The 24173-nt window shown below is 33.7% G+C and overlaps 1 protein-coding gene across 6 annotated transcripts; it reads left to right on the plus strand.

The window, feature by feature from the left end:
• The first annotated feature begins 215 nt into the window (after positions 1-215).
• Positions 216-21489, plus strand: LOC110997019 (proline-rich extensin-like protein EPR1). Of its 6 annotated transcripts, XM_022264953.2 has the most exons (9): positions 216-340; positions 6364-6541; positions 9224-9355; positions 13588-13767; positions 14846-15105; positions 16423-18742; positions 19303-19509; positions 19849-19973; positions 20502-21489. In XM_022264953.2, the coding sequence occupies exons 2-9, from the start codon at positions 6436-6438 to the stop codon at positions 21177-21179; spliced, it is 4008 nt and encodes a 1335-aa protein (XP_022120645.2). In that variant the 5' UTR covers positions 216-340; positions 6364-6435; the 3' UTR covers positions 21180-21489. The 6 variants fall into 6 exon arrangements, with proteins under 6 accessions (XP_022120645.2, XP_022120646.2, XP_045489042.1 ...); XM_022264954.2 differs by lacking the exon at positions 13588-13767; XM_045633086.1 differs by lacking the exons at positions 216-340; positions 6364-6541 and adding an exon at positions 7812-7885.
• The last annotated feature ends 2684 nt before the right edge of the window (positions 21490-24173 follow it).

Genomic DNA, 24173 nt, shown 5'->3' on the forward strand with positions numbered 1-24173 from the left:
ATATAATAGAGATATTTTAAGATACGACATATGGATCTTACCTTAGATTTTCAATATTAATATGTGTTCATCTCTAAAACTTAGCAAATCTAAAGATTAATAGCGATGACGACATTTATTTGTACGCGTCATGTAACCAAGGCGACCGGTTTTGGCGGGAAGAGAACCCACGCGACATCGGTATACAGTATACAGTATACACTATGAAAGTATAATTCGACCGCAGTACAACGCGACGATCGGGCGTGTTTTGTGATATTACGACGACAGCCTTGGCTGATCGAAATTAACTATAAACTCGTTTATTTAATAATAATCAATTGTTTCATTCATCAGTAAGGTAAGTGTTATTAGAGATGCTTTTTGTTATGAGGTTTTTGGCTTGTTAAATATATAAATACTTTTATTACACAATTTAACGTTATGACCATATATGTTATAATACATATATATTATATGTACTGTATTAAAATTTCTTAAATTTTTTGTGCATTATTTAGATAATAATAATCAAAAACGAAGGTCAGAAAACATGACAAATGGCATGACAATAAAAATGATATCATGTTTTATATTTAATAGATTCTGTAAAACAATTGCAACATTTTTACAGAATATATTATAGGTTAAATAATGAGGATTTTCGAATGTCCGTTGTATAATGACTAGTAATTTAGTAAATAAGAAAAGTTTTTACTTTTCTGTGAGAGAAAAACGTGATTTATTTATTTACATAGATTCTTTCTTTCACATATTTTAATCCGTGGCTTACATAATATATACACCTAATAAATAGTCTATGGTTAAATTACTAATTAAAATAAAATGGGTGAATAAATCTTGTTTCTTAAATAGGCTTTATAAAGAAAAATCTAAAGTTAATCGTTTCTGTTCGTAAATTACCAAACATTCCTTTTCGTTTACGCCACTTTAAACTTGTAAGCCGAATATGGATAAATGTTTTGCAAGTACGACGCAAAAAAACCGAAACAGATAGATTGGCTTAAAACCTTGTAATCATATATATATGATATAATCTGTGGATCATAGAGTACATTCGATCATAGATAAGCATAAGCTTATAATTGAATACGTAATTACAGTTTCAGTGATAGACTATCTAGGAATCGATCTTAGACCTATGGGCGTCTATCAAGCTCCAAACCATCCGATAATTGTCAAACTGGACAATAAACATAACCAATGTTTAAAGTAACGAAAGTGCGCTGAAGCATCCAAAAAAGCGCTAGATTTCGATATTTTTCATAAAGTCTAGAAGGCCTAGCCCCTGACCTATAGCCCAAACAATCTAGCGCTTACAGCGCTTTATTTTATTTGTTTATTATATTACAACGATACACCAATATCCAACACAGACGAGCCACTGGAGTTGGATGGTTGGAGTCCAATCAAAATGACCTTTAAAATGCAATATTTATCGCTAAGGTCACGACCAAGCAATGACGCTTTATTTATAACTTTGCAGGTTATCGTGAATTAAGTCTTAATTTATACATCTATATCTAGTTAACTATATAACCAAGTTGGAGATGTATTCATCTTTAACCAGTTTCTTAAAATTACAATAATATTGAAATTTATTCATTCAATTATAATCTTAAATAACATCTCAACCTGTCCTGCTGAGACGTAAAATAATCTTATTGTGCAACAATAGTTTAGTTATTAAATGTAAGTGATATGTAGTTAAGTACCGTATAATATGTCAAATGGAAGAGGCCCACGTCGGCCGGAGTTAGCCCCGGATATACTAATATCAGCTATCAACGGGCTAGTGCACTTCCTTTTTAAGTAAATATCTTTTTTATTATATTATTACTAGCTGATCCGGCGTAGACGTTCTTTTGCCATGTACATATTATTTGTAGGTTTTTTTTAAAATAAATATCTACTATAATAAAAACTTATGATCGTAGAGGGGTGAAAATTAAGGGTTGTACGTATTTTTGTATGATGAACAAATAAAAAATGGATCAATTATAAAAAACAAAAATTAGGGGTGGACCGGATCACTTGTAACATTTAGTGGGATGAAAAATAGATTTTGTCTGATAAGCAGACTTAACCGATATGCACAAAATTTTTACTAAAAAAATTTAGTGTAAAATTAATCTTGGTGCCTGAAGGGCTACAACGCAGTACAAATTTTAAATTCCTTATTAACTAAAGATTAAAAAAAATACAATTTATATAAAAAACCTAAACAAACGGAAACGAACCTTGTTATAACTGGCCTATCAGACATGAAACTAATCACGAAACAGATTATAATTATTCGAGTATACATATTGCTCGTGTATACATATGTTGTGAAGTCCTTCATAGACATACTATAATAATAAATTTACCAGCAAAAATGACGTCGCAATATGAAAAAGAACAATTTCGTCACACGAAAAACGGTTTAGTGCCAGGTCGTACGAGTCACTGTCGTGAAAAATGAATAAAATCCTATTTGGGCCATTCGTTTCATCGCTCTAGATTTGCAAAGCCATAAACTTAATATTTCTAACTTTGTAATGCGTCTTAATTAATTACTCATTCAAATACAGTAAAAAGTAATTAATTAAAACTATATAGAAAATATAAGTGCGGTATCTCATACACACGAAAATAGTAGGTGTAGGTCGAGAGAAAAAGCCGGCATAAAAAACTCTCGGTACTCTTTTAAAATAGCAACTCATCAAACACCACTTATTTTAAAACAAATGTCACAAATTAATTAGAAGAGCCTAGTCCCAGGCCATTTCCATCATCGAGATAGTTTTTAATTTTATAGAAAGCCTTTTACACAGCTTTTGCTTTAATATATTTCTTCGCACTTTCTTTTGAGAACTTTTGTAAGTGATATTTTATAAAGTCCTCGAAAGGACACACGTATTTTGCTCACATAAACTTAGAAATATCACTAAATACTACTTAATCAAAAATAAAAATTGAATAATAGACAGTTAAAAAAAAACAGAGGCCCAAAGAAAACAACCTCTTTTAGGTCTTGGCCTCAGAATTCTGAATCTGTTTCATGATCATATTTAAATCTAATACGCATGTAGGTGATTAGTCTCCAGTGCCTGACACACGTCGTCGTCTTTTTGTGTCTAAGACATGTGGGTTTCCTCACGATGTTTTCCTTCACTGTTCGAGCAAATGTTAAATGCGCACATAGAAAGAAAGTCCACTGGTACACAACCGGGGATCGAAACTACGACCTCAGGTATGAGAGTCACACGCTGAAGTCACTAGGCCAACACTGCTCAATACCGCTTCTCGCCTTTTGGCTCAGATCACAGTGTAATAGACAATAAAAACAAATTTAAAAAGTTTAATCTCATGCTAAATCATCGCTGTATTACGATACTTATTCGTTGAGCGATGAAAATACAATTTCCTTACTTATTTAATTTTGTTAGAGAAATTGTACGTCATATGAAATAACGTTGTCTATATTCAATCATATCTAGAATAAACTTGTATCATTGACTCAATTATAACCCTGATCTAAACAAAGAATAATTAATCAGTTCCGTCACATAACTGGATGAAGTGGGCGTATTAAGTCGCTAAAAGGAATCAAAATGTGGGTTGAGAATTGTAATTCTAATTGCTTCTTACGATAGGTAGTTGCAAGTACATAATATCGAAGTATTGGGAGAATTGAGAGGCAAACGGGTGGCTCACCTGATATTAAGTGATAGGTACAGTCACTTCACAGACACACACACTTCACACACACTTCACACTACAGCCAGAATGTTCACAAGTGCATTGCCGGCCTCCTAAGAAGTGGTACGCATCTTTTCTGAAAGAAGGCCGTCAGCAAGTGTGGTTCAGTAATCAAAAATCGGTAAAATTAACTTGAAAAAATTAAAATGAATGGGATTCAATTTTTGATCATTAGTACGAAACCCTAGTTTCATCGCACTGGTCTCTGGGGGTCATTGCAAGGTCATGTTCCGCAGTTGTAGCAAAAATACTTGGAAGTATGGTGCAATTGATGTAGATAATGTTTGTTATATACGTTAAAATCCAATTTTATTGGTATTGTTTTAGATGTCGTGTTTATCGTTTTTAGATTAATACAAGTCATCAAAGTTGTCCACGAAATATGTCTCCCGAATACGATACATCACGAAGTAAAAATAAACAAGCAAATAATCTATTGTTTGTATTTTTGTTAAGTATAGGTAGGTATTTGGGTTCAAAGGTACATTAATCGAAATAAAAAGAAAGTGAATCTTTCTGTTTCGAATATCAATTACATACTTTTTATATAAGCAAAGACAATATTGTATATACAGCTATATTCAAATAGTATCTGCTTCCGCGAACTTCGTTTCTCCTTAATGCCTAGCCTACCTTTTTAGTACATGCCAACATGGAACATTTTGCTATGCTACCCCCTTTTTTAATTTTTTGGTTGATTTTTTACACCTTGTGTCCGAAAAACCCTAATATCTTACGGAACCCTATTTTTGTTCAAAATTAAATATAGCCTATATTACTCGTGGATAATGTAGCTTTCAAATGGTGAAAGAATATTTAAAATCGGTTCAGTAGTTTATGAGCCTATTCATTACAAACAAACAAAGTTTTCCTCTTTATAATATTAGTGTAGATAACTACATCGTTCAAGCAGTTACCAGCAAAAGGTTACATTAGCCCTCTCCGTTCTTTTATTGTCGCAGATTATTCAATATATTATACATAAACATATACTTTTTATAGAGTATCGACATAGTATTGACAAGGAAAATACAGCTTTCTAATTCTAGATTCTTGATGAAACCTGTTTTCTTGTTGAATGCTAAACTAAGATCCAAGATGGATAAATAAATCTAAACTTTGGTGCGGACTCAGATGGGCACTTTTCTTAATATTTTGAGACTATATAGCTAATGATACTTATAATGTAGGAGTTTTAGTGAAAGAGTTTTGAAATCGCTTCAGTTTATTCCTTATAAACATGTCAAACAAATCTTTGCACTCTAAAAGATTAGTCTAAATAGGATCAAATGCGTGAAAATACGAGCGAATACGTTCCAAACTTTCAAAATGTTTGAATGTAATCAGTCCGCTGCGACCAATCTAAATAATTTTATACTAAATAAAAAAAATACTAAATTAATATAAGATTACCTAAACCTTAAGATTTATATAAAAAACTTTAGCATTAGAACTTTCACTTGCAGGACTAAGTGTGAGTGTTTAAACTAAATGTTTAGTGATAAATAAAAAAAAATAAACTAGTGTATATTAGGTTAGGTTATTTTTTATATAAACTCGTTGAATTCAGCGTACATAACATATAAAAAATCGTAACTGACATTGACATGAAATCCGTCATTTTATGATAAACTGTCACCAAATCATATAATTTTTTAGATATTTTGTATTGGATATAATCGTAAGAATTGTTATTTATTTATGCGGTAAAGAATCAAAAGCCTCAATCATGAAAAGAACAAAATCTACCATCAGTACGGCAAAATCGGTAATTCTATAATAATTTCTTTGAAACATATTATTACTATTAAGTATTGCTAAACATCTAGTTTTTACAATAATGTTTTATCTTTAGATGAGTTTAAAAAATAAAAAATAAATCAGTGGCGCTACAACCTCTTTAGGTCTTGGCCTAAGAATTCTGAATCTGTTTCATGATCATATTTAAATCTAATAGGCAAGTAGGTGATCAGCCTCCAGTGACACACGTCGACTTTTTGGGTCTAAGAGATGTCGGTTTCCTCAGGATGTTTTCCTTCACCTGTTAAGTTGTCACCTGCAATGTTAAATGCGCACTTAGAAAGTCCATTGGTGCACAGCCGGGGATCGAACCTAGGACCTCAGGTATGAGAGTCGCAGGCTGAAGCCACTAGGCCAACACTGCTCTTTAGATGAGTTTAGTCCTTAATTTATGCTCACTGCTCACGATGTTTTCACCACATTTGCATTGAAAGTTGCATAATTAAATTACGTTATAAACTTAGTAAAAGTTTCACTAATTTATATGATATTGATATTCTATATAATATAATAAATATAGAATATCTATATTTATTATATTATAAAGAATATCATATTTAATCATTACGGCTGAAAGGACGAAACTTGCCGCAGTCTGACAGTTTACGAATTACGGAGGTAATAAAAAAATATTGGATTTGCGTTCTTATCATAAAATCTTATAAAAGCAAAGAGGCTGATTGCAGATTGATTATAAATGAAAAAATATAATAGTAATTCCTGTACAATACACATCCTATCTATAGAGTTTTATAAAGATGTGTTTTTAGTGTTGAAATTTATAACGGAATCAAAAATTTATATTCAATATTTTCACAGGCATATCATACATCTAGTTTCGGTGTTTCGCGTACATCTCTATCGAAGAGAGTTTTTGCTTGTGACAGTCTGATGGGAATTCGTCAGAATCCCTGGACACCAACAAAACGACGTGGTCCAATTGCAGCTGAAGCAGCCAGCCCCGGTCCAGCCGTTGTTTCTTTGCCATCACTTATCGGTAAGCCTCATGACGTTTATTAATAAGCTAGGTTCACTTTAACCTTCCGACTCCCAGAACCACCATTTCTGCCATCTGGATTCTGCCACTAATATCGAACCCTTTTCGCACTCCACTACTGCTTCATTTAAGTATAAGATAAAACTATTAATATCCTAAGGTTTGTATCTCTCTTCTTTATTATAGCTTCCCTATTTTTGTTATCATGTTTTGCGTTATATTTATTATCAGTGAAACTTTTTGTGCTATGTCCAATGTATTTATTTTATGGTTTATTTTTAATTTGTAGTATATAGAGATGTTTCTGTTTAGTGTCTTTAATAAATAAATAAAAATAGGTTCGATTACAGTCAATAAAGATTTTGTATACGAGACAATACAAAATACATAATTAACAATGACGTAGCCCGCTTCATGCCCCATGTATTCTGGAACAGTGTGGATTGTTACGGGTCAATAAATCTCATTTACGATTTATTACAAGCGATCATAAATATATTTAGTTAGCTATACAGGTTTACGCCAAATTTCAGTTCTATTATGTGATAAATAAAAATATTTTTCCATTGCTATGTCGTGGTATATGATGAATGACGCGACATGAAATACTGCCATATTGGCGAATTAACATAAAACCTTGCAGAATTCAACGAATGTTGACGAAGTTGTATTCAAAAATTTTATTTTTCATATGAGGCAGCCAGAATGTTTATATTAAAACCTGTGAAATAGGACTATGCAGACACGTCTGCATAAATTCACACCTACATCTGTGTTAAAATTCACAATGTGTTCTCAGAGCGTTGAGGTATAAACTACGTCGGATTGTAAAACTTTGGTTTCCAAGGCACCATTTGTTAGGTATTTTTTTCGTTTTAATTGTTCGATATGCATATATTTTCGTATTATGTTTGAACTATGTTGGGGGAGTTGTTTACTTCCGTCTGCGCTCGTATCCATTATGGGTTTTATGTATATATATATTAAGGACCACTTCAACAATAATTATAATACAGTCAATTTATGTACAACCCTAATTAATAATACATTTAAAGGAAGAAATGGGATAGGAAATATTTCATAAAGATGTTACTGCTACAACTATATAGCTAATAAAAATATCTTCCTTGAATGATTCGATAATTTCGTCAACTTTCAATACTAAATATAGTATTGAACGCTGACATCACCTTTCTGTGTGAGATTACACGGCTAACATTGGCCTTGTTCATAAACAAGGTGACATCATAATATTATGTTCGGCGAACTGTATTCGTGGTCTTGTTTTTAAGTAAATAATTCATAATAAATCGAATCGCCGCGATGTGATGTTTCGTATACAAGGTTAATAAATATGCATCAATTGATTGTTCGACCAAACTACAAAGTAAGTAATTAGTAATGTTTTAGTAACATTAAAAAAATGTTTAGAATATTTTTTTTTACATAGAACAGTAAATGAAAATCATTTTTTAAAATGGGTTTGTAAAAAGTCTAAATATTAACATTATTAAAAAACAATGAACGTTTTGACATATGACGTCGTAGTGAATGAAACGCGTGGAGGTTGACAGCTGTCATGACTGTCATTTTTTTTTATAGAATAGGGCGTCAATGGGCAGGAGGTTTTTTGCAATATGCCAATATTCGCCTAAGCCATTTTTCATATAAACATGGTCGATTAAATAGAAATTTTAAGTACAAAACTAGCAACTGCCCTGTGCCGCATTATTGGAACGACTATAGAATAAAAATAGATTTGAATTCAATTTTATTTCCATATTGTTTTCACAAGCATTATAATAAAACAGATGAATGCGAGAAATGAAAGTCAGATTGTTTAAATTAAAAACCACTCGGTCAAATATGGGCAGGTATAATCTGGTTTGAAGGAGAGCGTTCCGGAAATGGAAGGAACGACACCTACGAACACCTAAAAGAGGCTTATCGCTTTTTTTATTCTTGATTGATGGCTTCGCCACTAAGTTTTTTTTTTAATTTTAGTTAATACAGAAAATTTATTTGCCTGTATTTATAGGACTAAAAACTTAACGTTAACGTTAGCGTAACAGACCACGGTCGATAATTATTTATACTAAAAAAATAGTAGGATGAAAGCAATTGTAAAAGGAGGGGAATGTAAAAAATGAAAGCAAAAATTTACGTCTGAGTTTGGGATGGGGAAGGGGGTGAGTTTTTAAGGTTTTATATCGATTCCAAAAACAAAAGTTCCAAAAGCAAAACCAAAAGTCCTATAGAAAAAAATCTAATGGCGAAGTTGTAGATAATAAAAAGATTTAAATTTACACTTTTTTTAATATAACCTCAAAATTTATGTGAAAAATTAACGATATTTGTTCACCTTATTTTTAATTAATATCGAAAAATAAGAATAATTTTCAATCTATAATTCACCCGTCAATATATCAAAAAGTTGGTATGCTTGAGACCCTGGTCTATAATGGCAATGCAAAATCAAATGACAGATATACAGTACATATATATATTATGTATCTGACCGTCATACTCACAGTCGATATTTAGCGTTAAGTATGACTTCCGCATGTCAAGAACATATTAGTTTTTAAATTGGGAGGTAATTTAGAATAATTCTCGGCTCTTAATACAAAAGCCGTCTTTTGTAAGTAAGATAGAAATATATATGAAAGTTTCTTTAAATAGGCAAGCCACCACAAGAATCTCGTAAGAGCCGTGCACCAGCATTCACATTTGGGCAAAAGTTGGATCCAGCAGGGAAGGAAAAGACAGGACCGGGCCCCGCTTCATACAACACTGAGGGGATGACCGCAAAAGGTACGTCATGTTTTTTTATATAATAGGGGGAACAAACGAGCCTGCGGGACGCCCAATAAGGCAGTCATCGCAGCCCATAGACACCGATGTTTAGTGGATGCGTTGCCGGTCTTTAAGGGTGTCTCTCTCTCGTCTCTTAGGGAAGACGTAGACTCGGTAGTCGATGCCACAGTTCGCTAGTTCGCAAAAGAAAATGCATTGTGAAACGAAGTGTGGAAGAGAAGGTGATGTTGGTGAAATTTATGTTTAGTAATGTTAGTTTAAGAACGAGTTAATTTATATTATAGGTTTTAGAATGTAATTGTATAGGGATTCTCTAGAAGCGAGATTTGATATGACGTATGTCAAAATCTAATATGTCAATACGCTAAGTATGTCAAAATGTATAAATTTTCTTTATTAAAAAGGTAATAATTTTCAAAATAATAACGCAACTACGCAAAAACAGTTTTGATGCACAAGTTATGTTGTAGCTGACATCATAAACTTGAAATTACGAGGTAAAAAAACTTGGACGTACAAAAACATATACTATTGTAATTGGAATCGCTAGGTTAGGTTGCTGCTCATACTGTTGCTTAGTGTTATTGAAGAACTATCAAATCTGCGTTGTTACTCTGTAATTTCAAATAACTATTGCGATCTTGATTTGTGTGGCGCGATTCTATCACCACTCGGAGGTTGATAGGACAACATCGAAATTACTAACGTCGCTGCTACAAAGTAATAGCGGTGTTAATATTTTAAAACCTAGTTTAACCAAAGCCTTTTAGTATACACACTATATGTATAGTTCTTCTATTAATTATTTGTTTGATACCAATTAACTACGAAACAATTATTCAATAACGTCAACTATTTCGTTCAATTAAATAATTGAAATTACCCTCACAAATTGTCTGCAGTATATATATTTAGACTTTATGTCCAAAGTCCCAATGAACATAGATTTAAAACTTTATACGACCAATGTTATGCATGTCGCAGCCAATTAGCTAAATTAGCCGTTCAATTAACAGCCTGAATACTCGGCATTTGATCTAACGGCTTGGTAAAGGCTTGAATCGATGACGTTACAACTTGCCTATCCATATCATTTCAATTTGAATCCACTTTCTGCCACCCACTCCAAATTGTCAACAAAAAAAAAAAAATGTTTTCCAAAGTTTAATAAAAAAATAGTATGGAAGAGTGTAATGAGTAGGCAAAAAAAAATTTAGTTTCATTGTAAATATATTTAATAAATAATTTATGGCTTATTATACTTAGGGCCGCTAGAGAAGCGCTTTTTAGCATAGAGGCTAGGCTATGATTGAACGGCTAAATAAGCTAGCTGGCAGCGACATATTATATAACTCTATTAAAAGGTTTAATCTTTAAAAAAAAGATCGCGTACATCATAGTCTGTTGAGTTGTTGTGTCATCATGTATGTCCTTTATTAGCGAAACCTTTTGTGGATACATCCAATCTGTTTATTTTTAACTTTGTTTTTATTGTAAAGATTTATCTGTTTTGTTTCAAAATAAATATGTATTTGTATCAGGTAAACATGTAAATTCAGGACAGGGCCTATATGATTTGGATTCAAAGAATTGCGTGAAATGTTATTTTAAATACTTACGTGTAGTCCTATGTATGTAGGTCATTGCAGTCTTATTTACATAAACATCTGCAGTGCTTTATTTCCGTTTTACGTACGGAGCCGGATATAAATGCAATTCTAAAGCGTAAAAGTAAAGCCCGGTTTCCAAGTGCTATGCTTTGCTCAGTGATACTGCCGCCCATGGACACTCGCTCTGCCAGAAGGCTCGCAAGCGCGCTGCCGGCCTTTGAAGAATTTGTACGCTCTTTTCTTAAAGGACCTACGTCGATTTGGTTCGGAAATACTTGAGTGGGCACTTCCACATAGTTAGTGAAAATTAATGATTACTCAATTATAAGATATATTTATGAGAGAACATGCTATGGTAGAATCTTTATGTTAAGTGGTGGTATCGAAGAGGAGTAGTGGCAAGAATACTAAGAGAGTAGGCTCTACAAAGCAACAGTAGACAGTGAGGTCCAGTCGGGTAGGTCGTACATACCTGGACTAAATCCAGAAGTCAGGTACTAGAGAAGGGACAGGTCAAAACCCATAACTCGTCAGTTATAAGTGAAAGTGGGTAGATGAAGGGTGGCGAGAGTGGTATGTCAGGCGAGTAGCAAATCAACTACAATTAATCCTTGCTCGTACGGTGTAAACCGTTAACATTGCGATGAAATCGGCGCCTTAGACGCTGAAAAAGTTTATTTATAAAAAACCGATGATAAATTCTGACGCCAAGGTAGATATTATTACAATTTATTTTACCTACGCCTATACGGCTGCTATGTAGACAATACAAAATTAAAAACTCAACTATCATGAAAGTGTACTAAAAACAAAAAGACAAAAATCAAGAAATATACACATCTTACACTATGACCTGAAACAGAGAGAAGTGGCAATGAGTGAACAGGGACTAAAGGTAACTATATGAAAAGGAGAAGAGGAAGAAGGAGAAGACGAATATAACATATATAGAATCGATAGCAGGAAGCGAATGAAAATTTAAACTGCATATGGGCAGATCGGATCCGCAATAAAAAGGATTTATCATTATATAATTACTAGCAGACTCGGCCAAGCGTTGCTGTGGCTAAGGTTGTTATTACATAGTAGTATTTAAGGGAAATGGTAGGAGAACTTCTATGAAAGGTAGATAGCTGTGTCTGTGAAACGTTGGTACTTTTAACACAGCGCCATCTGTTAGAATTGTATCAAATAATAAACAAATCATTTGCAATAAAATAAAATTGCGACTATAATTAAAGATCTGAGCTATCCTATCTCTTAAGTTGGACCAGACTGCTCACGGTGTGCTAATTTAATTTAAAATCGGTTAAGTAGTTTAGGAGTACATCCCGGACAAACATCGTGACAGGATGCTATATTTAGATTATAGCACAATTTTGGTGCTATTGCGAATTTTGTGAATGGAAGTAACATTGAGCTTTTGTTGACATTGAGTGAGCAGATTTCCTGTGCATACGATGCCAAATAAGTCCTCATACTTGAAGGTGATCGCATGAGTCAACTGCTGTGTAGGTGGACGATTCAGTTCGATCCACATTCATACAGTGGCCGCGAGCCTTCAAACTTGTGTTTTTATTCAGTAAAAATAATCAGTGTTTGTGCGTTACTGTGTTGAAAGGTTTATCTTGGCGCTTGATAAAAAGCCTTGTCATAATATATAGGTATGTGGAATATCTCTTTCTCGGTTCTAACATTACGTATTAAAAACATAATCACATGCTACTGAATGCTGTCGCCGACACTATCGACATATTATTTGTATGTTCGCAAAGTGAATTAGTGGCGATATTGTGTTTAATATTATATATGCACTCCATTATATTTTATTAAATGATTCTCGACATTATCGTATTGGCATCTGTAAGGATAATGTGTGTATTTTTGTAAAAATAAATAAATGATAGTTATCTTAATTAAATTTAAAAATACACTAATTTCATATATCTGTGAGTTTTTATTTATTTATAAGTACTACTTGGACAATATGCAAACAAACAAATATATACGAAACAGTAAACAAAGTCAATTAACTATATAAGTAAAAAAAGAAAACTGTAATTAAACACTAATAAACGACAACTTAATATTATAAAGAAAAACAATTTTTTTTCGTCTATTTTTCCTCACACCGTCTTAAGTAAGGTAGGAAATAGCTACATATTTATAAATTGTATTGTAGTGAGCTAAAACCCTTATATTGGCGCATATAATTTGTGTTCGTACGAGGGGCATGGAACAATTGTGTATATCTTGCAGGAGGGATTTTTAAACAAGAACCTGGTTAAAAATTTAATAGCTACTTCTAATTAATTTGCTATATTAGTTTTAAAATAAGTATTGTTAATTGTTTCTTTATAAGAGTACCGAGAGTTATTTACGCCGGCTTTTTCTCTCGGCCTACATCATCTGTCTTATTTGCCGATCGGTATCCATATGCCTATAGTTTCTAATTTAACGACGTAGAATTAGTGATACCTGCCTATCTTATGTTCCATAATAAACATATTTCATTTTTTTAGCATATGAAAAATTTAATTTTGGATTAAATATATTTTTATATGAAAAATGTTTCATGAAATTTTTAACATTTAGAGTTATGAGCTGTTTGTGCAATAGGAAGGGCACTGGGCCCTGCGGTATCTTTACATGGAAGATGGCCTCCACCGAAGTTGGCACCTACGCCTGCCCCATGTGATTACGAGCCCAGTAAGGCGGCGAAAGCGGTGCTTGACCACGCACCAGCGTTTTCAATAGGCCTTCGCGTCAGTATGCCTCAAGCTGGCAGTAAAACACCAGGTGGCCGGTTACATCATTCGCCAAATTGTAGTTCACTCTCATTCACTTAGCAACGTTCACTAGTTGTTGTCAATTGTTTTTGTATTCGTTCACTCATTAGCAACTGGTTGGTTTGTCGTATGTTCTTTGCATGTTTTGATGTTCGTTTTATTTGTTGTAAACATAATAGATTATGACGTATTATTAGCGATGTGGCTAGATTTGCTTGACAAGGTCGTGACTACTTCCGGATATAGCACTGACATTGTTCCTTGTAACTAAGAACGATTGTTTTGCAAATTTTTTTTTGATGTTCACATCTTTTATCTGAATCGCAAAATATGTACAAATTCGAGTTTTTTTATGATGGATGTTTTATGGTGAGAAAAATTTCAAGAATGAAAAACCACTTTCATTGAAAAATATTAAGACGAAATGAAATTGAGGGTTGGTTGTAAATATTTATTTTATTATCGGCTTATTTTATAACACATCTGACATATAGAATACATAAGTTAGTGATTGTTTGCTGCGATGTGATGGTATTTTTTGTAAATATATTGTCAGAATTGTAGATAACAAAAAATATAATTATTCTTTTGTACTGCTTTTGAATTGTGATTCTTGGACCGTAAGATTTGCTTTTAGTTTGTTTTGAAATTATATATAAATAATTAATACTTAGTTATTTTGTAATTGTATTATTAGTGTTACTTGGAATTTTAATTTTATATGTTAATATGGTTATGCACATCTTGCACTTTACACTTAGGGTCTGTCTCACACTGTCCGGATAAGTTCCGAATAAGCTATTTATTACTTATTGGTAGGATAAACAGTATTTTTGCGTTTCACGACTGTCAGATAGCGCTATTCGTCATGAAACGCGTATTTTCCTATTCGGAACTTTTATCCTCCGAATAATTTATATGTTGCATTTGGTACTTTATCCATACATTGTGAAACAGACCCTTAGTATTTTTTTATTTCCCTTACTAGGGTTGCCAGGAAGATATCGCTTGTTTTTTGTTTTTATTTGTGACGATGTTTAAAAAAAAAAACACAGCGTTTGTATGGATTTTTATATATGTCTTTCCAGCTCCGAATATATATTCGATGCCCCCGGTGCTCGGTGAGGCGCGAGAGGGAAGCAAACGGGCAGCGCCTGCCTTCAGCATCACCGGAAGAGGAAGAGCTTTTGAGTCGAAAACACCTTTGCCTGGCCCTGGGAGTTATACAACGGACAAGGCGACTACTGCAACGACGAGGAGGCAACCAGCTTATACAATGGCTCCAAGAAGAGAAGTTAAGCCACCATCTGCATCTGTGCCTGGCCCGGGTGTCTATTGCCCAGAAAAGGTAATTAATTATAATTTTTTATAAATTGATTTATTTAACCATATTTTTTGGGTTTGTGAGTAAAACCCAGAAAAGGTAATTATTGGTATTTCTGTAAATTAATTTATTTCACCATATTTTTTGGGTTTGTGTGTAAAAGTTATACTAATTTTATATTTCTTTTGGATTTTTCTCTTAAGTTGGTTACAGGTGCTTGTAATTTTCATTTTCATCTGAGGCTTATATTTAAATAAAAAATCAGAATAACTGTTTGCGTTATAAATTTCTTTTGATGTGTACGATTTCTTTGTTTTGATTGTATTTCCCAGTTGCTAACAAGGGTACCTTCAATTATTACTATTTTTTTACGAGATTTTCACGGGTTCCTTAACAAAGACTTAACGAAACGAACGAAAACGAAACTTTTTTTATATACGTAATATAGAGATGACTGATAATAATAAATTATTTATTTTCAAAGAAAGTGATACAATCAGATTAATAATTTAAAAAAAACACCCGCACTATTTGCCATATAAAAATTATATAATTATCATAATGTCATCGTAACAAGAACAGTTAAAGTTAATAATTGTTGTCCAAACTTATGATCTTATAATATTATATTATAATCTATATAATACTCTCACACATTATAAAGTCACATTAAAAATCTAATCACATCAATAAGATTCAGAGTCTAGACTTACATAATATTAGCATTCTAATTATGAAAAGGTCGCCAACGCACTTGCGAAGCTTCTGGCATTGAGTGTCTATTGGCAGTATCACTTAACATCATATGAGCCTTCTGCTGGTTTCCCCTGATCTATAAATAAATTTTTCTCCATGAATCTTTGGCTATTATCAGTACACATAATTATCTAACTTATATCCATGCTTAATTAACAATATCATTATACTAATATGGGTGCGAATAACAGGTCTGCGTGAATTTGCCATGGGCTCCGGCGCATACGTTCGGCATTCGTCATTCACCATTCGCCGGTCAGTCGGCCTATTACGCGGCGCCTGAAGAAATCATCACCTAACTTATCATCCTACTAACAAGCTAATGAAGACTTTCGCTAAGTTCTAAGATTATTATTAAATTGAAGTATGTTTATTTACATTGATTTTAATTTGTTCACGTTTGACGGAAAATGGCTGAAGAGGTATATTGTTTTGTAATTTTGTATGCATACGTGGTATCTGGAAAAACAATTGTTCTGGGTTGGATGGAACAGAAAGTTTAAAAAGGTATAAATTCAATCAGACCTAGCAATATATTATCCAGGATTTCTTGGGTTTACTTATTACATTAATTGTGGATTTCAGGTTGAGTGCCAACGTATCGAAACTAAACATACATTTTCGAGCAGAATGAAGAGTGAGCATCGCGAGCAATTGCCCGCACCAAATTCTTATAATCCAGAGAAAGCTGAACGGTTTTTAAGGGAAAAATCTCCAGCTTTTACATTCCGAACGAAATCCGTGACAGTTAAAACTGGCGATGCTCCAGCACCAAACATTTATTCACCTGAAAAGTCCCTTCATGCACTTAAAAATGGACCAAAGTATACCCTAGCTGGAAAGGGATTAGCTGAGAAACATGACACGACACCAGCACCCAATTCATACGATCCCCAAAAGGCAGACAAGGTTTTGCATGAAAAATCACCTGCTTACACTATGCGTTCCAAAGAAGTTGTAGAGAAAATAGAACAGACGCCAGCACCTAATTTGTACGCACCAGAAAAGTCCATTCAAGTACTTCATAGCACGCCTAAGTTCAGCTTATCGGGCAAAGGTTATTCTACAAAAATTGAACAAACCCCAGCTCCAAACAGCTATAAACCTGAGAAAGCAGACAAAGTATTGCACGAAAGTACTCCATCATATTCCTTCAGAACCAAAGATAACTACATTGTTAGGAGTGAATCACCGGCACCAAATGTCTATGCACCGGAGAAATCTATTCATGCCTTAGATGGCGCTCCTAAGTTCACGATTAGCGGAAAAGGTCCATCGGAAAAAATCTCTAATAATCCGGCTCCAAATATATATAACCTGGAAAAAGCTGATAGACTATTGCACGAGTCATCACCTTCTTACACATTTCGCACCAAGGAAGAGATCGTAAGAATCAATGATACACCAGCACCAAATGTCTATGCACCAGAAAAATCAATTCATATGTTGGATAGTTCACCCAAGTTTACGATTGCTGGAAAAGCGCCACCTTCAAAAGTTGATAATTTGCCAGCTCCTAACGCGTATTCTCCTGATAAAGCCGATAAATTACTTCTGGAAAGTACACCTGCATATACATTTCGCCCTAGGAATATAATCGATAAAGTCAGCGACACTCCTGCGCCTAATGTATACGATCCACATTTACTAGATGGAAGTACCAAATTTAGCTTATACGGAAGAGGCCTTGATCCAAAACCGTCTGATACACCTGCTCCAAACGCGTATGACCCGAGGATTTTAGACGGATCGCCAAAGTTTACAATGCAAGGAAAGGCACCATCTGAAAAACCATCAGATGTACCTGCACCCAATAAATATGATCCACATTTACCAGAAGATTCTCCAAAATTCAGTTTAGGAGGAAAGGGCCACGACGGCAAGCCTATGCCTACGCCAGGACCCAATCACTACGACCCTCAGATACCAAGTAGTACTCCAAAATATACGATGTCTGGAAAAGGCCCTGATGGGAAATTCCCTGATGTTCCAGGCCCCAATGCCTATGATCCTCATTTGCCAAATGGTACACCTAAATTTTCTATGTTAGGAAAAGGATTGACATTCAAACCTTCAGAGACACCTGGGCCAGCAGCTTATGATCCGCATCTGCCTACAAATTCCCCCAGATATACTATGTCTGGCAAAGGGCCTGATTCAAAGGTATCTGATGTACCAGCCCCTAATGTTTATGACCCTCATGTATTAGATAACACACCTAAGTTTACAATAGCAGGTAAAGGTAAACCAGATAAAATATCTGACACTCCTGGACCGACTGCCTATGATCCAAATATGCATAGCGAAGCCCCAAAGTACAGCTTCGGAGTGAAAGGTCCAGCCGACAAACCTTCAAATAACCCATCTCCTAACGCTTATAACCCTGAAAAAGCGGATAACGTAATTCATGGCCATTCTCCAGCCTTTACCTTCCGTCAAAAACCAGAAAACGGAAAGATTGCAGATACCCCGGCACCTAATTGTTACGACCACGAAAAGGGAGATAAAATCACACATCACGCAGGACCAGCGTACACGTTTCGTCCAAAAATAGAGAATAGCAAACTTGCTAATAATCCTGCACCCAACGCCTACAATCCTGAAACTGCAAACACAGTGATATTTGAGAAGAAACCAATGTACTCTTTGTACCCGAAAGGGAAAGATGCTAAGACCAGTGATTTTCCTGCCCCTAACGTGTACAGTCCAGAAAAAGCCGATAAAATATTATTGGACAATTCACCTCGATACTCATTTAGGATTAAAACGAAACCTCCGAAGCCCGACAATGTTCCTGCCCCTAATTCGTACAACCCTGATAAAGCGGACAAAGTATTGATGCACAGCTCACCTCAGTACACGTTTAGGATAAAATCGGATAACTTAAAAGTCCCTGATACCCCAGGTGAGTTAATTTTTACATTTATCTATCCGCAATGACAATTACTTTATAAATTCAGTATCTTTTTGAGTGAATTCATTGTCATTATGATTACATACTTTCGAATTGTTATGGGGCCGTTCAAGTAAGCATTACGTAAGCAGATTTAATGAATTTTATTCTCCTTCCTCTTGTCAGCAAAAGTAAGTAAAGCTACCAAAGATACACATATATATATAAAGTACAAAAACTTATTAATTTTTTGTAGGAATCCTCGAAAATGTATTTTGTTCTCAAGCATAGACAATGTGTGGGTAATATGTATACATTTAGATACATTTTTGTTGCTGTTTTTGTTTTATTAATTTTATATACGTACCTACATCTGTGCGTTCTAATAATAATTATTAATCTTAGTTTATATTGTTTTCTCAGTAAGCGAACTTTACTTTTGTACATAATTCATATGAGAAATAAAGTTATTCTAATAACAAAACTTATATCTAATAACAAAAGAAGAAAATCAAAGAACCCCCTAGTATAAAATATCGTTTAAAAAAAATCTCAATATTTGAAATTTTCAGCGCCCAATAGTTACACTATCCCTACGCCCGTGAAGACGCCATTGTATACAATATCTGGAAGGCATAAGGAGCCGATCGATGAGCGTATGAAGGTTCCAGCGCCTGGTAGTTATGACCCAGAGAAAAGTTACAATTTCGTCTTGACGTATTCACCGCAATACACTTTTGGAGTTAAAATACAGACGGACAAATATGCAGAAACACCAGGTCGGTTCTCGTCATGTAAATTTTAAATAAAAAAAAAAACAACATGAAATTGTAAATCTAAACGATTACCGAACTTGAAGACAGACATAAAATATGTATGTTTTAAGGTTCAGAAACTCAAATTGTTATGTAGTAGTTAAACGTGATTAGAATATTGTATTAATTTTATAAATATGGCGCTTAATATTTTTTTTATATTAAAGAAAAACACAATTAAAGTTACTTCCTGGCTAACGTTAGTTAAATTTTCCGAAATGTATATGTTGTAAATGTATAGATGAGTTTATTTAGAAGCAATAATACGCCTATCAATAAACTATATTTAATTATATTTTGTAGCGCCCAACACATATCGTGTACCTTCAGTCCTGGATTCTCCTGTGTACACATTTGCCGGTCGTCACAAGATACCCGTTGATGATCGTGCTAAAGTACCAGCTCCGGGAACATATTCACCAGAAAAGGTATCTAATACTATGCTTAACAATGAAAATAAATGGTGGAAAATCGGTTGATAAATCGAGGCGAACAAAATGTATATGTTATAATTTTACAAGTTTCTGAGCAATTTTCGCCATATCAATCGAAATCTAATTTTTTCATTTATCAAATTAATGTTAATTAATTTTAGAACCTCCGCGTTACATTTAAAATATACTGATGAATATACAGCATATATTCACAGCTATCCTATAAAAATATAAAGCCAGACGGAACTCGCTTTAATATTTACATTACATTAATTTAGCATTCGATTGATAGCTAAATTACATTTAATTATTTCAAATATATTTTATTGTTGATAGCTAGCAGTTTATTAGTTAAAATAAAATTATTTAAAGCAGAAACTGTACATTTTGGTCCTTCGAGTCGGATCTGAACCAGCGACCTGTGTGTCATTTAAAATTTTATTTAATATTAATCAACAATTGATTACTAATATAAGGTCTTATTTACACAATCTTCGTAAATAATATAATTCAACATTTCAGGTTCAGTTAGACAAGTCAACAAAAATAACATTTGGCATAAAACATTCACCATTACTCGGACAGTTGAAACCAATTGAGCCACGTCCTAATGAAGTCAGAAATACCACTAACGTCAATTATAACAAATTAGAAAGAAATGTAACAGAAACAGTAGACGGTGCCCGGAGTCATGTTACGCAAGTGAGGTCTCACGAGATCAGAAGTAACACAGCAACACCTGAGCCCGTTCAAGAGAAATTGACCCAAGACATCGTATGGGTACCCGAACAAACCCAAAGGCGTGGTTCATATACCATTGAGAAAGCCGATGAAAACAATTTCTATGAACGATATGGGAATAGTGAAGTGATGCCAGTTGAAAATGGCGTTATCCGAGTATCAGACAGCGGAGAACGTGGTGCCTGTTCCAATGAAGAACACAGCAGTGAAATAATTCAGAAGGAAGGATTTGTACAAAGTGTCGATAAAAGAGTTCACAACGCTAACGCGCATGAAAAGAGTCAAAAGGCGTCGGAAGAAGTTTACGTGGACTCTGATGTTAAACAACTTCCAAATGGAATATCGAAGACTACTACAACAACGACGGTGAAGAAAGTGGGCACCACTGCTAGAACAGCGAACTCTTCAACTGCTGTAACACGCACTAAAACAGCTGTAACATCTGTTGGGACGAAGTAATAATATAATTAACAATCCTAATATTGAAAATGAGTTTTCTATGTAATTTTGGTATAGATGGATCGGACTTAAAGCAAGTCTACTTAATACAGAAAATAAAATAAAAATCTAGAAATATCAATGTATACGTTGTACGCGTATACGTTGAGCTTGCCATTGAGTACGTGCGTCCGCCAGTTCCTATCAACACGTACATTCCCACTAAAGCTTACATTAATTTATTAAAACGCTGCTTTTTACCTTGTTAACTGTTTTTTTTATTTATCGTTATTTACAATTTTACTAATTATTTAATAAATATATTGTTTAATTATGTGTTTTATTAAAACCTATTTTATTTCCTGAATTAAAAGAAAAATATTTTTAACGAAGAAGTTTCCTGCTCTACAGACAGCTTGGCGTGAGATTGCATCAATTTCTTTGGTTGTTTCTTTAACTGATAAACAAGTAGGTGATTAGAAATGTGTGTCTGACAAATATATTATTTTCTTAGTAGAATAGTAGTCGCTTATCTCATAATCTCTCTCTTCTCTCATCACCGTACGAGAAAGTGGTAATTATCTACTTATAAAACTTGATTGGTGTGCCCGGATTTGAACGCATGACCTCACGGTTGTGAAGTGCACGTTCAAACCACTAAGGCAACACTTTTCGATATATATTTATCAATTAAAAATATTAATTGTCAAGGGAACGGATGTTTTTGTGACAATTAAGTGGGGTTTTGTTCGAACCGGAAGTTCGCGGCGGATAAAAATGGTCACTGAACTATTGTGCGCCCACACAGTTATTTTATCATTCTTTGAATAGGAACAAAAGCTACTATCTTTGACACATGCCAGTGTTAATGTTATCAATATTTGTGTCAATCAGTATAGGCTGTCAAAATAAATAATTTATTTTATATGTATAAACAATGAGTGAATTATAATAAAGTTCTGTATTTGTGGTATCAGTAAAAATAACTGTTAATCATAAACAGCTAATAATTATATCCCTGTTTTAGTTGCCGACCCCTAAACCAACTTTCAAAAATATATTAATGAATTATTAAAACTTATAAAAATTTACCGACACCAAAATGCAATAAAGGTAATAAATTTTTATTTGTATTGATTCCTCTTATTCACGATAGTTAAATGTTTTAAATCTATTTATCATTTATTTATATACGGGGTAAAGAAAAAAAGAAAAAAAGAAAAGATTGATAACCATCATTTGTTTTACTACCGTTTAGTTATTGTCTAAATTATCTGACGCTAAATCAACGCCGAATATTAATTGATTGCACTACTATACAAAGCACTAGAGAGCTGACATCCTCGGAACTAGTTGGTCTCATAAAATTTCCTGGTCGAGCCAGATCTCTTCGTTTTTATGTTTTCGTGCCCATATGTTTTATGTTTTCGTTGATATGTTTTCGTGCCCATACTGCTTTCATCCAACCTTTAATATCATTGTTGTAATCGTTTTGCCTTGCATGTATGTACTCTAAATTTCTGTTTACACTTAGTGCTTATTATTATTGTAATTAATAAATTGTCGTTTAAAAAAATCAAACACACAACGACACGCAATACTCGTCGAGCGAGTTTGCTTATCTTACCGAAGCCGCGTACAAATTATTTGAAGAAATCTATTAGGTATGAAGGTGTGCAATTATTTAACCAATTACCATCTCAAATTCGTAATATTGGAGTGTTTGACAAATTCAATTCAAAAAGGCATTAAAGATGCATGTTAGAATGAACATAGCTGACTAAAATTGTTACGGCTAATGGCGACGTGTATCTCGCTCGTATATAATATACACATATTAATATTAAGTTTCTCATGTAAATAAAATATTTCTGTTTTGTAATGAGAAATAAAGTTCTTTAAACATTAATAAATTGTAAATTGTTTTTCTTATCTGTAAAACAGGTCAATAATTATAAATTGTATATTTCCTTTATATATATTGTATTTGTGATGTGTCTGCCATGTTTCCTTATGGAATAACTAAATAATCTATGGTTTGGTGAATAATCGGAGATGCGATTGATATGTTAATTCTAAACGGGGTTTCAGAACGTGGGGGCCAAGTCCTACAGGGGGCAATCTTGTTATTAAGGGGGCTATTCAAAATTTATTTGGAATTTGATTTTCAGAAGATCAAAAGCATAATAAGTTTATAATCACAATGAAGGTTGGTAAGCACTACTATAGAGGCATAACTGGATTGCAATCATTTATTTATAAGCTTTTATTAATTGTTAACACTACGTTGCATAGAAAAAAATATTTTTTTTATAGAACAGGGGGCAAACGGGCAGGAGGCTCACCTGATGTTAAGTGATACCGCCGTCCATGGACACTCTCGATGCTCGAGGGCTCGCGAGTGCCATTAGAGTAGAGATTTAAAGTTAGAGAAGGAGCTACGCGAAGGATTGAGAGATTGAAGAGTTATGAGATGGGATTACTAGGATAAATTTAGAAGAGTATTCAAAGTAAAGCAAATTTTTAAATTTGAATTTCTTTGTAACATCTAATATGACTTGCCTTTCAGGTAAAGGTACCTATTCATAGCAGGATCGTTAACGGCTTTGTTATTTTGCCTTTATTTTCGTAAAAGCCCACAAATTGGACGATGGTCTACGTAAAAATGGAACAATCAAAATAATAGGCACATCAATGCTTATCGTTATGGCATCTACAGTTTTGGTCGTTTAATATTATTTACGGATTTCAAAAAAGTACCAATTAATTTGATTTGTAAGTTGCTATTGAGAAAAGTCTATTTAATTTCAATATGCTTACAGCTTTGGATCTCAGATTTTTTGGATAACGAAACGGAAACGGCGGATTTAGCACACAGAGCTGGGACGTAGTAGTGGTTTCATACTACTTCGAGCCCGGAAAGGATATCGGTCCATATCTAAAACAGCTAGATTTGTATTTAACAAATAAACTCAACTCTAAGGGCCTGTTTCACAATGTATGGATAAAGTGCCA

The sequence above is a fragment of the Pieris rapae genome, chromosome 22, assembly GCF_905147795.1.
Source record: "Pieris rapae chromosome 22, ilPieRapa1.1, whole genome shotgun sequence".
Taxonomy (NCBI): domain Eukaryota; kingdom Metazoa; phylum Arthropoda; class Insecta; order Lepidoptera; family Pieridae; genus Pieris; species Pieris rapae.